At 39.5% G+C, this 19965-nt stretch overlaps 2 protein-coding genes across 2 annotated transcripts; both read right to left on the bottom strand.

The window, feature by feature from the left end:
• Positions 1 to 1669: 1669 nt before the first annotated feature.
• LOC102295097 (protein disulfide isomerase Creld1) lies at positions 1670 to 9821 on the bottom strand. Its single transcript, XM_005938935.3, has 11 exons — positions 9336 to 9821; positions 7096 to 7216; positions 6914 to 6996; positions 6528 to 6638; positions 6201 to 6292; positions 5868 to 6047; positions 5672 to 5767; positions 5498 to 5581; positions 3785 to 3880; positions 3548 to 3688; positions 1670 to 3457 (listed from the first exon to the last, which is right to left on the bottom strand). The coding sequence occupies exons 2-11, from the start codon at positions 7210 to 7212 to the stop codon at positions 3237 to 3239; spliced, it is 1221 nt and encodes a 406-aa protein (XP_005938997.1). The 5' UTR covers positions 7213 to 7216; positions 9336 to 9821; the 3' UTR covers positions 1670 to 3236.
• A 1193-nt stretch (positions 9822 to 11014) lies between these two features.
• On the bottom strand, positions 11015 to 19965 carry wu:fl23c11. The gene is made up of 16 exons (XM_005938937.3): positions 19546 to 19965; positions 17428 to 17455; positions 17196 to 17327; positions 16936 to 16998; positions 16720 to 16820; positions 15597 to 15690; positions 15475 to 15513; positions 15234 to 15364; positions 15086 to 15148; positions 14948 to 15002; positions 14617 to 14837; positions 13405 to 13452; positions 13262 to 13313; positions 12987 to 13082; positions 12856 to 12894; positions 11015 to 12675 (listed from the first exon to the last, which is right to left on the bottom strand). The coding sequence occupies exons 1-16, from the start codon at positions 19672 to 19674 to the stop codon at positions 11885 to 11887; spliced, it is 2082 nt and encodes a 693-aa protein (XP_005938999.1). The 5' UTR covers positions 19675 to 19965; the 3' UTR covers positions 11015 to 11884.

The following is a 19965-nucleotide window of genomic DNA, read 5'->3' as shown; positions in this document are numbered from 1 at the left end:
AACAGTATAATTAAAAAAAAAAAAAAAAGAAATATGGCCCATTCAAAGTCCAGACCTCACCCACTTTAAAATTTGCATTCACAACAGTATAATTAAAAAAAAAAAAAAAAAGACTGAACAGGTATGACTTGTTTGGAAGGGTGGCCACATGAAAACCAAACATCACTGGTACAAACACTTCATACCACCTGTCAAGCACCATGTTGTGCAGCCACAGGCAATTTGCAGTCATTGAATCAAGCGTGAACTCCTCTGTATGTCAAAGTACTCTAAAGTCAAATGCGAAGCCACCTGTTTGACAGCTAAAGTTAAGGTGAGCCATGTGAAAGGACAATGATCCCAAGCGCAGCAGCAAATAAACCGAATGGCTGAAAGAGAAGAATTAAGGTGTTGCAGTGGCCCACAGAAAGTCCAGACATTGAGAGAGCTGTGCATAAATAAATGCCTGCAAACCTCAATAATCTGCAGCAAAGACGTAATGAGTGGCACAAAATTCTTCTGACTGATAGAATCACACAGAAAAGCAGTTAGTTGAAGTTATTGCTGCTGAAGACAGTTTTACAAAGGATTCAATCAAAAAAAAGACTTCAGCATTTTTACTTTGTTTTTTGTCTGAGGTTGTAGTTACATGATTTATGGAGCAGATTATTTTGTATCATTACATCCTGTAAGTAAAACCTTAGAATTGAAAGAGCGTGTACTTTCTTTTTAACATCACTACACAATAACAATGAGAACCTTTCTAATAAAAACACATTAACTAATGCCAAGAGTTTATCTCAATGATGAACTACTCCCGATTTCCCTGTCATTTATAATATGATGCAAACATGGAACTCTGACAAAGATCAAATAAATAAATAAACAAAAACAACAAGAGTGCCAGACTTTTTATTGTAATGCAAACATCGCTAATGAATTTTGACTCTGGACAACATTCCACACTCGGAAAATAATCAAGCATAACTTAAAATAAAAATAAATAGATAATTGGACCGATAAAAAGTGACGCTCTATTGAGTGGCAATCCAACATGATGCTAATGTATCTCCCAGAACTACAATTTAACTCTTAAAAATATATGCCGATAGCACACACACACACACACACACAAGTATAAAGGAAATATTAATAAAATATGACAACATAAATATAACTTCAAAATAAAGGCAACACAAAACGCTTGTATGTAGAATAGAGCTGGATCCTGTTCCAGGAGGTTCAGAAAACTGCGTTTAAAAATAAACTCCGAGTTGTTTATCTCTGAAATAGGCAACTTTGAAGTTTACTGCAAGTTCATTTAACTCTGATGACAATAACCCCAAGTTAAACGCACACATGAGTAGAAAAAGAAAGTAACCGTCAGTTACACTCTGATAATGCAATATTCCTATTCATGTGGATCTGCACAGCATTTTTATCCGTTGTTTTCAAGTGTTACCTTTTGAGAAAGTGCCTAACTGGTTCTGCAGGGCATGCGCTGGCATGTACCCAGTGAAGGGCACGCCATCACTGGGTACATGATCAAATGATAGAAGGTACCACAAAGAAAATCAAGCAGCAGTATAATTTGTCGTTTCTTTGCTAGATTTATTTTTCAGTTTTGCACAGAGTAAAAATACGGTGCAAAGTGAGACAGTATGTGTGTGTCATAACTGTCAGATATTACATTAAAAAAAAAAAAAAAAAATGGTATCCCAATCTATGGATATGTCCAAACTGAAACTGAGAAACTCTTCCCAGACAGCTAAAATAACAGTGAAATAAAACTGAAACAAATAAGCCTAATTTGTTCCTTGTTGTATTTACTTACTTGCAACTATATTTAGCTTGTTTATGCTTAATGATGACTCTGTAAAAAGGCACAATTTACTGTCTCTTACACTAAATCAGAAAATGTTAGACTATTCAGCATTGCTGATGGATCCACTTCTGGTCACTACTGCTATGTGGGTACACGCAGCGAGACTGGTTTGGGCCATTTTCAGTGGAAAATATGTTCAGGTTCAGACACCAAACTTTAGAAACTGTCTTTCAAAACGATGACAAAATTTCATGACCGAACAACAATAGGTGGAGCAAGTCGCTTTAAAATATGTTTAATTGCATTTTAGTGCCCTTTAAAGTCCTTGCAGCCTCATTTTCACTTGATTACAACATGACAAATGTGATCATTAACCAGCATCATGTGTCTAAAGCTTTATACAGATTAAAATGATTTAAACAATAAACACCCATTGTTTTAGGAACATTCAGTGGAGTTCAGACAGGTTGACAGCTACAGATTTTATTCTGACGTCTGCAGGATAATTTGCTTGGCTCTGACCTTTAACAGTGGCCTTTTGAATGAGGAAATGAAAAGTAGTTAACTCTATTTCTAGAACTGAAAAAACGTTTCTCGGGGTTAACAAACTCAGCACTGTTGGCTTAACCTGCTTCCTGTAACAGGATCCTGGTACTTAAATAAGTAATGTTGGTGACCCAGCAGCTATTAAAAAGTTATCTTCCATGCCAAGTAGGACAAATAAATACATAGGGTGCTGTATCTTTCATTTCCAATCCTATTTATCATGCATTATTATTATTACAAAGAATTATTCTGGGACAAAGAGGTAAAAAGTTATTCTGTGAACATAAATAAATGGCTGTTCTTAATGTAAATATCCCAGAGTTTTATGAGTGCTTCACTGGGGGAATTTGGGAAATTGCGATATCTCCATCCTACCCAATGTCCCACAGCGGTAAGTGCATTAGTAACCTGACACACTCACAACTCATGTGCCATTCAAACTATGGGAGGGAGGGGGAGCTGAAATGGTGAAAACGCAGATGGACTTCATGAATAGAGTAGATGAAAAAGAAAAATCTTTTCAAGAGAGACAAAGACCAGACATCATATCCAAATGCATAAGATTTTCACAATCAGTAGTGGTCTTTATGTCACCCTTGTTCCCAACACAGCTGAGGTAGGGAAGTAAGTTCAGTTCCTTTCCATCAGTGCAGTGATGCTTCGTTACTCCTCTTAAAGCTTCATGGCTTCATGTTCTTTAAGTTCTCCCTTCTTCCCGTGTTATGCAACTCATACACATAAATTAACCCACGCCCTTTAAATTAATTCCCCAGTCACAAGTAAATCCCTGATAATCTAGCATTGCAGAGCTAGTTTCTTGCCTCAAACTGATTCCTATTTACCCAAATTGACCCGTCTTTTTATTCAAGCTACGGTCCAATGCAGTCTAGCGTCCCTTCAGAAATCCATCCAGCATGTAGTCTCCCTTCTCAGTCAGCCAGTATCCAGCCATAGCAGCCACACCTCCAATGAAAATAGCTGTGAAGACCATGTCACCCTTGGCAGCAAGGGTGGCTAGGGCACAGATTACCACTCCAAAGAACATCTGTTGCAGTACAAGGACCTCATCATCTGTCATATCGTCAAAGAGTCCCTTCTCTGGGCCAGCTGAAGAGGTAAAAGGAAAAGAAACCAAGAGGTCTGAAAAGCTGTACGCTGCATGTGTGTGTTTGCATATTCCTTATGGCTTTTTCTTACCAGGTGGTTTATTTTCAACACAGATGCTGTCTCTTCTGATAAAGCCATTAGCACAGTCACAGTGGAAGGAGCCCTCCTCATTTATACAGGCCTCATTGAGTCCCGGGCATGCTATGGCACGTTCACTACATTCATCTATATCTGTAAGAGGACACAAAGAAAACAAGTTTAAACACATCAGGAAAAGAGAAAAGGAAACTGATGTTGAGATTCAGTAGCCAGTTTGTGTATACATACCAAGACACTTCGCTCCCTTCAATCTGTAGCCACGCGCACATTTTTTACAGCGGGCAGGACCACTACCCATGCAGCCCACACATGCCTGGTCACATCCTACAAAACGCCAGAAATGCAGTGGTCAGCATTACATATTGCTATAATAAAGATTTTTTCACCTGGAATTCCACTGCACATTTATTAAGTCATTTTACTGTAAAAGTAATGAGGCTTTGTTACCATACTTGATAAATATCTTCGCCCTTTTTTCAGTTTTTTCTTACTACTTAAAATAACTTGTAGTCAACAAGTGAGGTTAGATCAAATAAATTACAATTACAATATTACAATTGTAACCTCTTTGGGAATCCCACAAATTCCTTTGTGGAAGAAAAACTCTGTCCTACACCACCTAAAGAGAAACAACAACTAACCAGTAACTGGACTAAACTGTTTTGCATTTCATATTCAAATTAAGATGCGTTTGCAAGGTGCAGTCACCAGCCACGATGTCAGGTACACCCATTTAACTGCTTATTAACACAAATCTCTACCAATTACATGGCAGCGACTCATTTCAAGCATGCAAACAAGTTTAACCAAAGCATCAGAATGGATATGAAAGGTGATTTGAGTGACTTTGAATGTGGCATGGATATTGACGCCAGCCTGGCTATGAGTACTTTACTGATCTACTAGCATCTTCCTACACAACCATGTTTACAAAGAATGGTCCAAGAGAAGAGAAAATATGAGTGACAGTTCTCTGGATGAAAATGTCTTGCTGATGCCAAAAGTCAGAAGACAATGGCTGGAATACTTTGAGCTGAAAGGAAGCTAACAAGTCACTCAAATACCCACTAATTCCAACCATCTCTGAACTCACAACACATCAGACCTTGAACTAGATGGGCTACAGCAGCAAAAGACCACACCTGGTGCCACTGCTGTCAGCTGAGAATGAAAATCCAGACTGCAATTTACACAGCCTCTCCAAAGTTGGTCAACATAAGATTAGGAAAAGGCTGCCTGGTCTGATGAGACTCAACTTTTGCTGTGACATTTGAATGCAAGGACTAGATTTGGCATAAACAGCATGAAAACATGGATCTATGCTGCCTTGTACCACTGGTTCAGGCCGCTGGTGGTGTAATGGCAAGGGGAATATTTTCATGGATTACTTTGGGCCTGTGCATCGAGCATCGTTTCAATAGGATAAAGCACGATGTTACAAACACGTCAGTGAGTTAGCGGTACTCAAATAGCCTCCACAGGCATCAACCCAAAAGAACAACTATGGAATGTGGTGGAATGTGAGATTCCCATCAGTCATTTTAATCTGACAAATCTACAGCAACTGCATGATGCTAGCGTGAGAATATGGACCAAAATATCTGATGAACGTTTCAATGGAACTTGTTGACTTTTTGACATGAAAAATTAAGGCAGTTTTGAAGGCAAAAGGGGGTCCAACTCATTAAGAGCAAAGTATAACTATCAAGTGGCCAATGAGTGCATGTCTTTATGCAGTTTGATTTAAACATTCCTTGAACTGTGAGAAGTAGCATACAATAACACCACTAACATTTTGTGATGAGACTTACTGAAACTGTATTATCACATATGCTCCAGATGTAACTAAAAACCTGCCTCTTATTACAGCAGCACCACAAAATATGCACGATTTAATAAGTTCCAGGAAAATGAAAATAGTAACTAGAGAAAAGAGCATACCTCTGCATTCATATGATCCATCTGTGTTGTGACAGTAGGTGTTAGAAGGGCAACGAGCCAGCTCTGTACCGCATTCATCGATGTCTAGGAGACATACAAGCCATGTCAAACAACAGAAAGCTGGCACCGAATCACTGAATTGCTATTGAGTGACCTCTAAAGTCACAAACTCACCAACACATTTGTTGTCATGAAGGATCCAGCCGGGTTTGCAGTCCAGACATTTGTAGTCCTGCGGCCCTGAGCATTTCTTGCATGAGTGGTAGCAGGCTACAAAGGATGAAAGACACAGTCACAGGGTGAGGGTCAAGTTTAGATGACCCCAGGCAGGATTTAACAGTGTGGAAACCATTATCTGAATCTGTGGCACCTGCACAGGCTGCTATGCTGTTATTGGAGCTTTTCTCTCTGTAGTAACCATCAGCACAGCTTTGGCAAAGATGGCCTGAGTACCCGGGATCACAGACACACTCTCCATCTCCCAGGCGAGTACCCTCCCCTTCACAGCGGCCCAGACCTCCACATGTGCCACCGGGTCCAGATGGACACTCTGTATGGGATAAGCAGGATATCAGTGCTACACTTTAAACCTACAATTAACATGATTCTGATTATCATCACTGAGTTCCATGCGTTTTTAATATTTTTTGGACCGACTAGGTTGTCAGTGTTGACATAAGGCAGCTTGTGTTTAAAGCCACACCTTTGCAGTCAGGTCCAAAGTGTCCAGGTGGACAGCAGAGTCTCAGCTCCTCTATACACAGCCACTCAAACAGGTCTGGTGCTTCCTGCTGTCTGTAGGATGTACAGATCACATCAGTTAGGAAGTTAAGACAGGGGCATGATAAAAAATAAAAAAAACTCAGCATAACCTAATTACACAGGAGAAACTGACGGTGCCACCTACACACTCTACAGACAACTTATTCTTTTAAATTACATTTCAAAATGTGCGTCAGAAGACCTTTTCCTGCTGATCTAATTCATCTCAATTTAACACAGGTTCATGCATGAAAGCAGCTTTTTTTACCTGTGGAACCACCATGTCTCCACTTGGTCCTCTATCTGCTCCAGCAGTCGATTACATTCAAAATCTGTTTTCTCACAAGCAGATTCTACTATCTCTAGTAGGCGAGTTTCACTGGAACACAAGTTTGGACAGAGACAGCAACATAGTCATGAAGTAAGAACACCCTACCCCTTAAATATGATTTAACCCCACCTTTTCCGGTAGAAAACTTTTGGCAAATATATATATTTCACAAACTATCATACAAATATGCAGAGGACAGGATGTCTAGTAATATAAGTTATTATGTGAATTTAATTTAGCAAAAAGACGGAACTAGTCGTATTAGACATTGTGAATATATGAGCAGGTATTTGCTAAGTACTCCAACAAAAATTTAGTCTTACCTGGTTGCATATTTAGCCAGCTTCTCCTCCTCCCAGGCAGTGTTTCCTCCCCCAAAGTTCTTATTGGCTGTTCTCTCCAAGCCCTAGAAAGAGTAAAAGTTAGGGTCCTAAAAACATTCTTTTTAAGGTTTGCTCAAAGAAGACAAGCAAGCATTGACAGTTTCTTTGGATACAAGGACTACCTTAATGAAACTCTCAGTGAGTTTTTTGCAGGTTTGGCACGGTGCTGTCTGGACTCTCACCACAGAGAGCTCTGAGAGAAGCACCAGAGCAGGCAGGAACGGCCAGGCCCACCACATGATCCTATAGACAGCATGCATACAAACAAATGCACAAACAATTAATGTTTAAAAAAAACAACAATCTTTTTTTTTTTTTTTTTTTACAAGTTTTGTTTAAACATCATAGCAAGTGTCATCAAATGCACCTACACTTTCAGAAAAAACTGTGTTTCTAGAGATCTGATCACAACTATGTGGTGGACAATACAAAAGAAACTGTAATACGAACCCATAGCTGTGCTAAACGCACTAAAATTCTTCTTCTTGCTTCCTTTATGAATCAGCATGTCTTCTTCTTCTTTCTTCACTATATCCATGAACCTCCTCTGAGCTCTTCCTCTTTTCATTCTGCCTGGCAACTCCATATTCACCATCCTTTGCCTAATATATCCACTATCCACCTGCATATGACCAAATCATCACAGTTTGCCTCTCTAACTTTGTCTTCAAACAGCTCAACCTGAGCTGACCCTCTGATTTAATTTCAAATCTTGTGCATTCTGGTCACTCTTGATGAATATCTTAACATCTTCAACCTCCAGCTCTGGCTTCTGTTTTATTATTTTTTATTAGGGCTACCATCTGCAAACCTTATGTCACAGGAAGTCTCATTACCATCTTGTAAACCTTCTCTTTCACTTTTATGGTTATCCTTATTTCACAAGTTACCCCTGACTCCACCCTGCCTGCACTGTCCTCTTCGTCACTCTTGCATACTGTGTACTTACTTTGGATGGTTGAGCAGTATTGACGAGTTGACAGGTATTTGTCTTTCATTCCTCTTCTCTCCAGATCATACCTTCACCTCTTCCAATTCTCTTCCACCTGCTTGCAACTACTGCTACAAATCACACTGCCGTATGCAAAATTAGTCCACGAAGACTCCTGTCTGACCTAAGCTGTCAATCTGTTTATCAGCACTACAAACAAGAAGGTTTTTTACAGCTGATCTCTGATATAATCACACTCCCACCTTGAACCCATCTTCCACTCCAGCTATGCACCTCATCGCTACCTGACTGCTTTACATGTTTTCCCCATGCTCCCCACACAGTACGTTTGTGATGGTTGACTTTTGAAGATTGTAGTGAGTGATTCAATACCATATTATTATGATATTACTTAAATAGCACTAGCACGGCTACATTGCAGTCATATTGTGCAAACCTCCAAGCACCTTCACCACACTAGTGTAGCTAAAATAAAATATTGTAAGACTCTTTTTCTGATCTACAAATAGCTGCATAAGTGCTGACTAAAACCAGAAGGAAAGAACTAGCATGCTTATACTAAAGCCAAGGGTGCCTGGAAGCTTAATTTTGATTTACATTTTTATTTGTTAACATGACAGTAACAGGTTATGCACTGGAAAATGTCTCAGAAATTATATTGGTTTATGAAACAGGAAAGCCTCTCAGGTTGTTTGCTTCTCATTATTGCGCCACAAAGCAGAAATAAAACAAGTTGATGCTGCTTTCATCAGGTATGATTCAAGAAGCTGGAGTAGCCTTTCCACAAGATGTTAAAGAAGCTGGAAATACTCCTGTCCTTTATTTTATAATTCATTTATGTTATCATTTATGACTCATTTTCTAATATGCATAAATATTAACTGTACATTTGAGATTTTACCGAGTGTAATAAGTGTGTGCGTGGTGGGATTAATCCTCTCCATTTTTTTTAATTGACTTTAAACTGTCCAAAGTACCCATCTTTATTTTTTTTTCCGAATGTATCTCAGCCTTCACTTCCTAGGTTTTTGATATAAAAATCTGGTTTCATTAAATGCAGTCCAAATTAGATCTGTGAACAGTATGAATTTTTGTTAGACTTGTTAAAAGCTAGTCTTTAAAAAAAGCAGCTTTAGCCTGCCTTAGCTTCATCGTTAGCCTGGTTAGCTCAGCATCAGCACCACCAATTAGCCGACTAGCAGCTGGCTAAGGTCAGTAGTTAGCTGCTAACTTAAGCTAACGCTGTGTCTATCACAGTCTGCTTATCTGTCCGGTGTGTCTTTAAAGATTGTTGATATCGGTTACCATATCCTCCTTAGGCTATTTAGCATTAAATATGGACTAACTAAGCCGCATTAATGCAGCCAATTTGAAATTAGCTTCAGGCTTTATTGATGATCCAGGTCTTACCTTGCTGAGAAGCCACCACCTCCGTTGCTGCTGTCGCTGTGCCACTGATGATGATGATGATGATTGTCGGATTCCCCGGTGATTCAGGTTCATAAAAATGCAGGCAGAGCTTCACATTTTGGACATCCACTTCACGTTGAACGCTTCAGTCGTGTCATTTTAGCAGTTGTTTGCTTTGCTAGCTAATGCTGTTAGTGCTCACAACGCAACAGAGGAGCTTTAGTACCGTAGTGCTGGGCTGCAGTGAGATGAATGAATGAGTAAACAGCTTCCAGTCGCTTCTCTGTTTTCCATAAGGAGGAACCACCCAAACCTTCTGGGATTTAAACAATCAACCAATCATTCAGCATCCAGCTTTACATAAGTCAGTGCTGCATCGTCCAAGTATGAAACAGTATGTAAACATTTAAGACTAACTCTTTAAATGTTTCATTCTGATCATATTCTGTGCCGTCATGCTATGGTTCAGGTCCATTTTGACCCGACCATGAATTCCCTCATAATAAATTTCTAAAACTCATTTTCAAGTACAGATCGAATTATAGTGTTTAAATAGTAATCGGTTCAGTTCAATTTATATTGCGCCAAATCACAACAGCAGTCACACTGAGGCGCTTCTTATTGGGCTTTATAATACAGAGAAAACACCCCAAAATTTAACAACCCTCTTAACATGAAGTAACTAACTATGTGCATATTAGTATTGTACAGCACTTTGGTCTACCAGGTGTGTTTTTAAGGTGTTTTTAAAGTGCTATATAAATAAATAAATGATGGTGATGATAATCTCAAGCAGAGCCAGGCTCAGGGGAGGGCAGCCAGAAGTAGTTGTGGGTGAACGGGAGCAGGACAGGATAAAAGACAAACCATGGAAGAGAGCCAGAGATAATGCATTCATGCAGAGTGGTGTATAAACACATGAGTGAGTAAAAGAGGTAAGTGAAAAAGAAACACTCAGCACATCATGACCCGGAGCCTAGGCCTATTGCAGGTAAGATTCGGTGTCACTTGATCCAGCCTTAACTATATGCTTTATCAAAATGGAAAGTTTTGAGCCTAATCTTAAAGGTGGAGAGGGTGTCATAAAGATCCTCATAACCAGCATTTATAATTATCAATAAATATTAAATAAATGCAGATCGGCTCTGCCTTGTTTCTTTTGAGCTTGGTTTCAATCTCTGTTAGTTTAATCATATCTTTTAAAAAGATATATTTTGCTATTGTTAAATTATTTTCTTACAGTGTGACTATTTGTGCTTGCAGATGCAAAGTGCACAGGCACAAGGCAAGGCAAGGCATGTTTATTTGTATAGCACAATTCAACAACAAGGTGATTCAAAGTGCTTTACAGAGACATTAATACCCAGTTAGGCACATAATGCATTCATATTTATCTACTCCTTGAGTGGTCTTACTGACACTTGAAACACTTTATCTACCTCTCATGCAATTAACCTACAATGTATGCCTCTGGACTGTGGAAGAAAGCCCACTCCAGACACTGTGGAGGTGGTGTGAAAGGCCTCAGCTAGGATTTGAACCAGGAAACCTGCTGTGACCACTCTATCACCATGCCGGGCTTGACTCTTAGCTACATAATTAAAGCTTAGATGCATTTAGGCCCCCTAACTGATGATGATAATAACATGTTAAAAAAAACAAACATTTAATAAAAACTGTTGTTGTAATGTGTTGTTTTTTTTTATTCTTAAAGCTTTCACAGATATGCATGTTAAACAAATGCCAACGAGCTTATTCTGCAAATGCAAGGAAGCTTATTCTTTTGATGCCACAAAGACATACCAACATTAGCTTTTTATTTAAGACAACAAGAAAAAACGAAAACAGTATAAAACAAAATGAACATGCCAAGACAAACTGGTTAAATATATTTACATATATAAAGTCAGAAACACAACATTATGGTTTCTTTTTTCTTCATTACTTTCAGCGCATTGATAGCAGTTATACAGAACTGGTATGGGGGGGGGGGGGGGGGGGGTAAATCCTCATTAGCAGCTATCGGAAATGTTAAAACAAAGGTAGAGAAACAGAGTTCACTCACTTTTTCCCCCGTCTGCTCTGCCAGTTATTACTCACCGTGCTCAATAAAGACATGTAATAGCATGTATAAGTTGATGATGATGAACACATTTTATGAATAATCAATGCAGAAATTCCAGTTGTTCTTAACAGTCTGCAAAATTGCCAAAATACATGCATGTCAATCTCCAAAAATGGGACAGGTACTGCAGATTTTTTTCATGAACTTCACAAACTTTTACTTGCAGTAGTAGTACAAGTGTGTAGTTGTGTCATAGAAACAGAAGTGTGTGCACACAGCGAGTTTTTCTCCACACTTTACTCTCATTTTGTAGCCCTCCTGAGCCATGCTACTTTTCAAAAATAGTCATCACAGACCTTTGGATCTGCTGTCACCTTTTTCTTTGGAAGTGGTGATATTTTATTGTAATGATGAGCAACAGTTCAGATTGTGTCATTACTGTTTGCTCATCCCAAAACTGAACCATAGCTGTCCTGTCGCATTGTCAGGCCCACTCCATTTCACTGCCCTGCAGGTCCGTGTCAGGGCTGGATGGGGGTGTGATAAGACTGGGCTGCAATGGCACAGTTTCCCCAGAGTCTTCCCCTCCTACGGCAACACAACTCTGATGCACTCCTACAAGGCGTAATACATTTGACCCTGCTGTGAATGCTGACAGTCTCTGGGCTAGAGCCCGTGATGCCATCCTGAGCCCCCCGGTTCTTTTCCGTCTGGCTGATGCAGTAGCTACTTGACGAGCTCCAGCCAGTTCAGTCAGGAAACCCAGGCTCTGGGATGGAAGGCTGTAGACATGCAGGCCTCGGAAAAGTTCTGGCAGCGGTCGGAAGCTACCTGGGGGCTCAGGTGGGAGGGATTCAAATTGCACCAGCATAAACCGTTCGCCAGCGCGGCCCTGTAAGTAGTCTGCTAGAACACAGCTCAGTGAAGCACTGAAAACATCTGCACAGCGAGAAGACCCAGGGTAATCTCTTCCTGCCTCTTCTTCCATATGTCTTTTCCTCTCTGAGCGCTGAGCTCCCCATTCTTCAGCCTTTGTCCAGGAGGCCTGGGTTAAGACTAGCACCACTTTGCCCCCTTGCCTTTGTAGCTGATCAAGTTGTGAGTGGAGCCACGGCACAGGTCCCAGCATGCTGAGCTCAGCATGGCTCCACAGGTCTAGAGACACACTAAAGCCCAGTGATTGGAGAGATGAGCCCAAATGACACAACAGCTCTGGCAGGCAAGGGTTATCATCAGGTGGGTACAGCAACACAACATGAACACCGCCCACAGCCCCTGAAATAGCAGATGTCAATGGCTACAATCAGTATTTGATCAAAGAAATCTACAGAGAATTATCACTCAAATCAAGATTATGGCATAAAAGTCAAGTAAGCTTGGAAACAAAAACATGAAAACAAGGAATGTGGAAATACTGGTGGCCCAGTGTGAAATTAACGTCAGACTTTCTCCTACCTTTAACGTCTTCGTCTTTCAGCCACTTCCAAACATAGCCTGTATGGAAAACAAAGATGCCTTCAAGATATTTTCTAAGAACACTTATTCAATTATTCTGTTTTTCATTGACACTCGAACAGGAAACTGACCTTGTAGAATCCCTTGTATTAAATACGCTCCCAGTATTGCTAAACACACGAGTAGTAATCCAATGATGAGCACCACACTCCATCGCAATCGAGATGCTGTAAAAATGTGAAAATATGAAACTTTAATAAAGAAATGGAATATTATACATTTTTTAAAAGGTCACTATGTAGTTGCTTACTTGTTACATAGTAATGAAAGAAAGTGGGATTTTTTAGATGTTGCTTGAAAAAAATAAATTATTCCATTAATCTAATAGATAGCAATGCAGACTTACTGGCAAACGGACACTGGGGCTCTAAGAGTGATTTTGTCCCGTTAATCTTCATCTAAAAAAATAAAGGCAGACGTTTATGTTAGCACAGTCTGTATAGTGATAAATGCATTCACAGTTTCATGAATAATTTTATGTTTGATCACCTGAACACATAGCAGAGGGTGAGATGGCACATTGAACTCTCCGGTTTGCTGAAGGGTTCAAAGAAAAGTCATAGTCAATCACAGCCAATAAAGAGCGATAAAGAAAAAAAGAGAAGATTCATCACCGATCCTTTTGACTTCAGTGAACCATCATAACAGAACAAAATGCAGCATGTCATTCAAATCAACAAATGCAACTGACAGAGGCTCTTCACGCATCACCTGACTTGCATTTTTCTTTTCTGTTGTTCGTTTGCAGCCAGTTGAAAAAACTTTTGTAAAAGCTTTGTTCCCACACATTGGGGCACTGGATGATGCGCAGACATTAAATATTTCAAGGATTAAAAGAAACAAAACAAAAATAGAAAGTCTGCATTCTCAAGACATTTATAAAACCTCTGTTACAAATTGTTTTTCATCTAATTCTGATATTGTAAGATCACCGCTCATGAATGTGATCTCTTTTATGTGATCATGATAAAAGAAAGCGTCATGGCTTCACGTTCCCCATGGTTCTGCTTTTTAAGCATGTCTAAATTTCTGGTGTGTTTAAATCAACCTTCTGGTAATTTATTGGCTAATCCAGTCATTTTAAACATTCTAATTTAAAACTGTATTTTTAGAGTTGAATTAACCCCCCCCCCCAAAAAACTGAATTAAGCCTTAAAACTTCATGTTGAGACTTCAAATTCTAGTACAACTGAATATCTATTTAAATGTTGGACACATTCTTTCTTTTCTTTGTTTTTTCTTGAGGTGAATCAAGCTTGGAACTGTTTCGCCATTCTTCTGTAGATATCTGTTTGTCTGAGTTATGTAAAAGGGCAGAGGATGGTTTGAACTGAGTGACTCATGACAGAGATATTTCAAGGCAAACAAGGCAGCTCTGTATGAAGTTAAGCCCAAAATGAGGAAGATGGTCAGAAATAAGACTCCAGTTATTAAAATAATCTTAACTGACTGTTTGCTGTCTGCTTTATGTCTGGTTTCTTACATTTGGAAGAAGGGAAAAAAAAAATCCTATTTGCTTCATTGTTTCTGCGTTTTTCTGACTATAAGGTTTAAAGTTTATTTTTGGTGCTAACAATGCATTGTTTTTCTGGAGACACAGTGAAAAGAACATATTGACTCATAGCAGTCATTTCCAAAATTATAACATAGTGGCTCATGAAAACTACATTACATCACACTCAGGCTTTTTGCTGTTTTTACCAAGTATCTGTTGCTTCGTTCATCCCAATTAGCTTGTAGTCTCTGTCTGGAACCCATCACCTCTTCACACTGGCCTCCCACCTGGCCTTTCTTGCACAGCCACACCTCTGCTTCCAGTATACACGGCGCACTTACATTCCAGATCAGCCCTATGCCACCATCCCTCAGCTGAGACTCCACCAAAGTTGCAGACACACTGTGCTGCATATTTTCGAGTGCACCTAAAAAAAAAAAAAAAAACCCAACAAAAACAACATGCAATTCTCCATGTCTGAAAATTAATGTCCCATGCAAATGTCTTCTGAAGTTGATGTCAGGCAACACCATTTACCTTCATTGTTTTTGAAAGGGCAGATTTGTGTTCTTGATGATCCCTTCCACCATGCCTGTAAATAATTTTATATTTATTATATTATATATATTTATGTATTTTCCAATAGCTTAGCTGTCACTTAATATTTTAGCTTACCTGGAAGCACAGGCATGGTGCAACAAAGTCTGATGGTATGACCACCTCATCCTTCTCTTTGGGCTGCCAAAGATGAAAACAAAGTTAAACAAACAAATAAACATGCATGATGCTGATTTTGCATTACCAGAACAAAATATTGACCCACCCATTCACGCTGTTCTGCAGGAATTTTATCCCAAACCATCTGCCATGTGATTGCATCTCCTTGTCTGACATCAGCTTTTACAAGTTGCAGTTTGACATTCCTCCCCTGATCTTTCACACAGAGTCTGGGACCTTAGTTTCAATAGTCATAAATTAGAACTTGGCTGGATCAACTCACTCAATGGTGTAAAATCGTTTTTACCAGGCCTGCATTTTACTCCTGGGTTTTGAAAGTGTCTTACCACATTCCTTTATAGTTCCGTTAGGCTCCTCATCACAAACTGAAAAACAGAGGGTGTAGTAAATGTTGGGTAACACTGCTCTACAATTCATCATATTTTTGCTCCCATTAACTTAAACTCACCATTTTTTAAAGAGGGAAGTGTCATATTTTGACTCTTTGAGTCTACACTGACCATAACATGACTGCCGAACTGCACTTTTTCTCTCAACAGCAGCTGGAAGTGCAGGAAATATGTAGTAAACTTTAAAACATTTAATTGTATATAGTAAAGCTCTTAGATTGAGTTTATGAGAATGCAGAGAGTCTATCCATAATGGAGAAAGCATTCATATCTGTTACTTAGGCAGAAACATAAAAATAGAACAGTTTAAAACAACATCCTTAATTGAATATTCAACTCAAGTGAAGCGCAAAGTAAAAATGAGGTGTGATCCCCCCCCCCCAAAAAATAGTGCACTTGTTAAGCAACAAAATATCTCTAATTAATGGTTGATAGTCTGAGCTCCAAAAGAGCAACATGGGCTCCAGGAGGTGTGGGGTTGTGCCGTGTCTGGGGGTTTGTGTTTTTTAATTTGGGTGCGAGTTCTGGTTTCTGTCTGCTATGTTTGCTTGCATTATGATTTTATTACTCTTACTTTAGTTTATTGTACAGGTTTGAATTTACTTTGTTTTTAGTACTTGTTGGTTTAATTCTAGTTACTGTTTGTATTTCATAAGTTTGCTGCACCCTTCAGTGCCTCATTTGTCACTGTTTAAATTAGTTGCTGTCATGTCTTGTTACCCTCCGTGTTTAACTGATTACCTCATATGTCTATAAATACCCCTAGCCTTCTGTTTAATCTTTGTATTAATATCCTCTTCATGCTTGTTTCCAGTTATTTATTTAACAAGCAACTTCCTTATAGAATTTTGCAACAACCTAAAAAAAAAAAAAAGTGTGACGTGTTACTTATTCCCTGTTATTTGAGGCGCAATTCCAATCTATGCTTACTTGTGCTACTATCTGGACTGGAACCGAAGAAGGAAAACCTAAACTCAGACGTTCGAAACATGAAAAATTGACACTATTTTGCCATGTTTAATAGTTAAGAGTTTGTTGTTTGAATGATTATGACATTTTAAATGTCTCTTTCATGTAGTGAAACAAAACAAATATAGTCTCCAACCCCACAGATTACTTAATTAATCCAGAATAAAAACAAATCAGACAATAAATAATACCTTCACTCTTTCCTAATGTTACCTTATATGTCGACTTGTCAACAGTGGTGTTGCTTTGTTTAAAATAGAGTATCTTCCAACAGTCTAACGTTCCCGGGACACTAAAATGCACTTTCACAAAATCTGTAATATAGAGAAAAATGTCATGGAAAAATATGTTACATTTTTTGTGCTCGAAGCACGTGATTCTAACTGCTAACAAACTCAAACTTTGGTCTGCTGTTTGACACACACACACCTTCTTTTTCGCCGTCATCACCCGACTCCTCAGAAACATCCGTCACGATACCCATTTCGTCAACTTGGATCATCATCATGTCAGCAACATGAAATACAACATTAGTTCATGACATGTGACAGGTTAACAAGCTCGACAGCTATGATAAGAATGCAGGAAAACATTTTAACATTAAGAGCGTCGCCATCAAATATGATGCTTGACATCATTATGAAATGTGCGTCCCAGTAGTCTCTCAAAATGATTTATGGCAAAGCTACCTTGTAGAGTGATGGTGACTTGAAGGCAAAGACTGCAGTTCTGTTTGTTTGAACAGCAGAGAACACTTTCGAGCTGCAACTGTGTAACGTCAACTTTACTGTATGGATCAGGGAAGTCATCAGAAAACGGAGCTGTGAAAACAAGAGCGTTTCTGCTTTAGACAAAAAGGTTTATTTGGGATTGAGATGATAACAGTGAGAGTGGATGTGCAAGTACTGATCATGCTGCTACCTTGATCCACATGGCAGTCAGTCAAACCCTGAAGAAAGAATAAAATGTGAACGAGAGTTGAATGAATCACATCTAAAAGGTACCACTGATGTCAACAATTGTAAGTAAAATGTCTGGTAAATAGAGACATATCCTGCATATTTTTTAAAAACTAAGTTAAACACTTTCAATTTATCACACAACTGTAGTGAGCAGCTTCAGATATTTGAAAGCCTGATTCCAAATATTTTTATAATAACATTTCGGTTATTTAAAAAAAACAAATACTTTATGCATTTATATTTCCTTTGTTCTGTCTATTTTTTATTGTTATTACTTTTCTCTTGCAGTAGTAGTAGAGTAATTCTTCTACAATATCTTGCTTCCCCTTGTTTTGGCTGCTCCCTTTAGGGGTCACCGCAGCAAATCCTCTGCCTCCATCTGACCCTATCCCCAGCGCCATCATCCTCTTTTCTGAATATTCAGCATCCTTTGCCCACTTTATCAACTCTCTCTGCTCTTCACATGTGCAAACCAACTCAACTTTGCCTCTCCAAAGTACTGTACCTGAGTTCCTCCTTTGATGTATTATTTTCTAATTTTGTCCATCCTGTTCACTACCAGTGGAAATCTTCAGCTCTACCACCACCTCAATTTCTTGTCTTTTTTTAAAACATTATATTGGAGCTTTTTGCCTTTATTACAGTGATGAGTAGACAGAAAAGCAGAGAGAGAGTGGGGGGATGATAGCCTCGGGTTGAAGCTAAATGCAGGCTGCTGTATTTTGCTTCCTGCCTCATGGTCACCTGCTCACTCTGGGAGCTACACTGACATCTGGCATCAGAGCCACAGACGACAGGAGGTCTCACTACCAAATTAATAACCTTCCCTTTCACTCTTGCTACCATCCTGTACTATCCGCTACTACCACAAATCACCCTGACACTTATCTCCACTCACTCCAACCTGTCTGCACTCTCCTTCACTTCTCTGTTGCTTTGGATGGTTGAACCCGGGTATTAAAACCACCTACACCTGTCTACTTCTCATTCACACACATGTATTCTTTCTTGCTTCTACTAACTTTCATTCCTCTTCTCTCCAGTGCAAACCTTCTCCTATCCAGCTTCCCCTTCTTTTTGCTCCCTACTCTCACTCATCTGTGAGCATCATAGTCCACGGAGACTCCTGTGTGATCTCATTTATAAGCATGTCCATCACCATCGCAAACAACAAGGGGTTCAGATCCCATAACGGATGAAATCCCACCACCAGCTTGAACCTATCTGTCACTCTCCATCACGGTTTCTCTCCTGATATGTGTCCTGCACCACTCTGTTATTTTTGCCCACACCTATAGAATTAAAGAGGATCCATACTCATCCTGCCATCACTATATTAACCCTTATCTGATGCTACTGCAATGACTTATTTGCTTTCATTCCTGCGTGCACATTTATGTTTATTCAATGTTGGATTTAAAGGCTTATGTTTCGTTGTATTCTTCTATGTATGCTCCGTGTTTTTGCTTTGAATGCTTTTATCTCTGTTCTTTGTTTGACAAATCAGCAACGCCTATGAAAATGTCATGTCGATGTCAATGATGTTCACTGCCGCTTAAAGTCAAGGAATAAAGACAGTTAAGATTTATGTAAATAATGTTACATACTGCATCATGTGCATAAATACTGCCATTTCTGACACAATAGTTTCAGGGAAGTCAAGCTACCTTCCACGGAATTGGAGTGTCGGAGTAAGGTGCCAGACTCAGGTAGATGAGTAAATAAGTAATGAACATCTGACTCAGGACAGGGTGTCTCTTATCCTAATTTTCCAAGAAGACGACGTTTGCACAGTAAATTTTGTTACCTTTGCACCTACATTTTTTTTTAAATAGATAGCAATAACAAAATTTGGTAACACACTTTTATAGTTAGATCACTTAAATCATTAACCGCCCATAACTTGCGTTGTTTTTATTAGTGTCTGACCTGATAATGACGCTATAGTAGACATAATACAAGCGCTACAAGCTTAAAACTGAGCAGTCATAAATACTCTCGCCCCATAGAGAAGAGTCACTCTTTAACCGCTTGATTCCAAAACAAACATTTCTCAGTTCCCAGGATTCCCACTTACCTTGCTGCAGGTGAACTCAGGTGTGTCTTGGTCAAAAATCTCCAGCGCGCCTGCCGACACGAACAGCCAGAAACACAGCGATAACAGCAGGGAGACCACGTGTGGCACCCACCGGAGTGTGAGACCCATATTTTTGGAGTGCGCCTAGCACAAGCCCTTTCACTCCGACGCACGTCTCCTGCTCCACGGCTACGCTCCCCTCCTCACGGGACACATAAAAATCAGAGCTTCTTATACTTAAAGCACCGAGCTCGGCAGGACGAGAAAATCGCGATCATGTCTAGCTCGACAGTAGCGACGCGTCGTGAGGCTCCTGGGATTTTGTTTCACCGCCCTTCCTGATAACTGAATAATCTGGAGTTGGGCGTGTATCTGCTCCACCTGCGCAGGTTTGATGGGAGGAGGGGGCAAAGCTGTCAG

This window comes from Haplochromis burtoni, unplaced genomic scaffold (genome assembly GCF_018398535.1).
Source record: "Haplochromis burtoni strain Fernald_Lab_line unplaced genomic scaffold, NCSU_Asbu1 Contig_252, whole genome shotgun sequence".
NCBI lineage: Eukaryota > Metazoa > Chordata > Actinopteri > Cichliformes > Cichlidae > Haplochromis > Haplochromis burtoni.
This window is presented reverse-complemented; position numbering and strand designations above follow the sequence as displayed.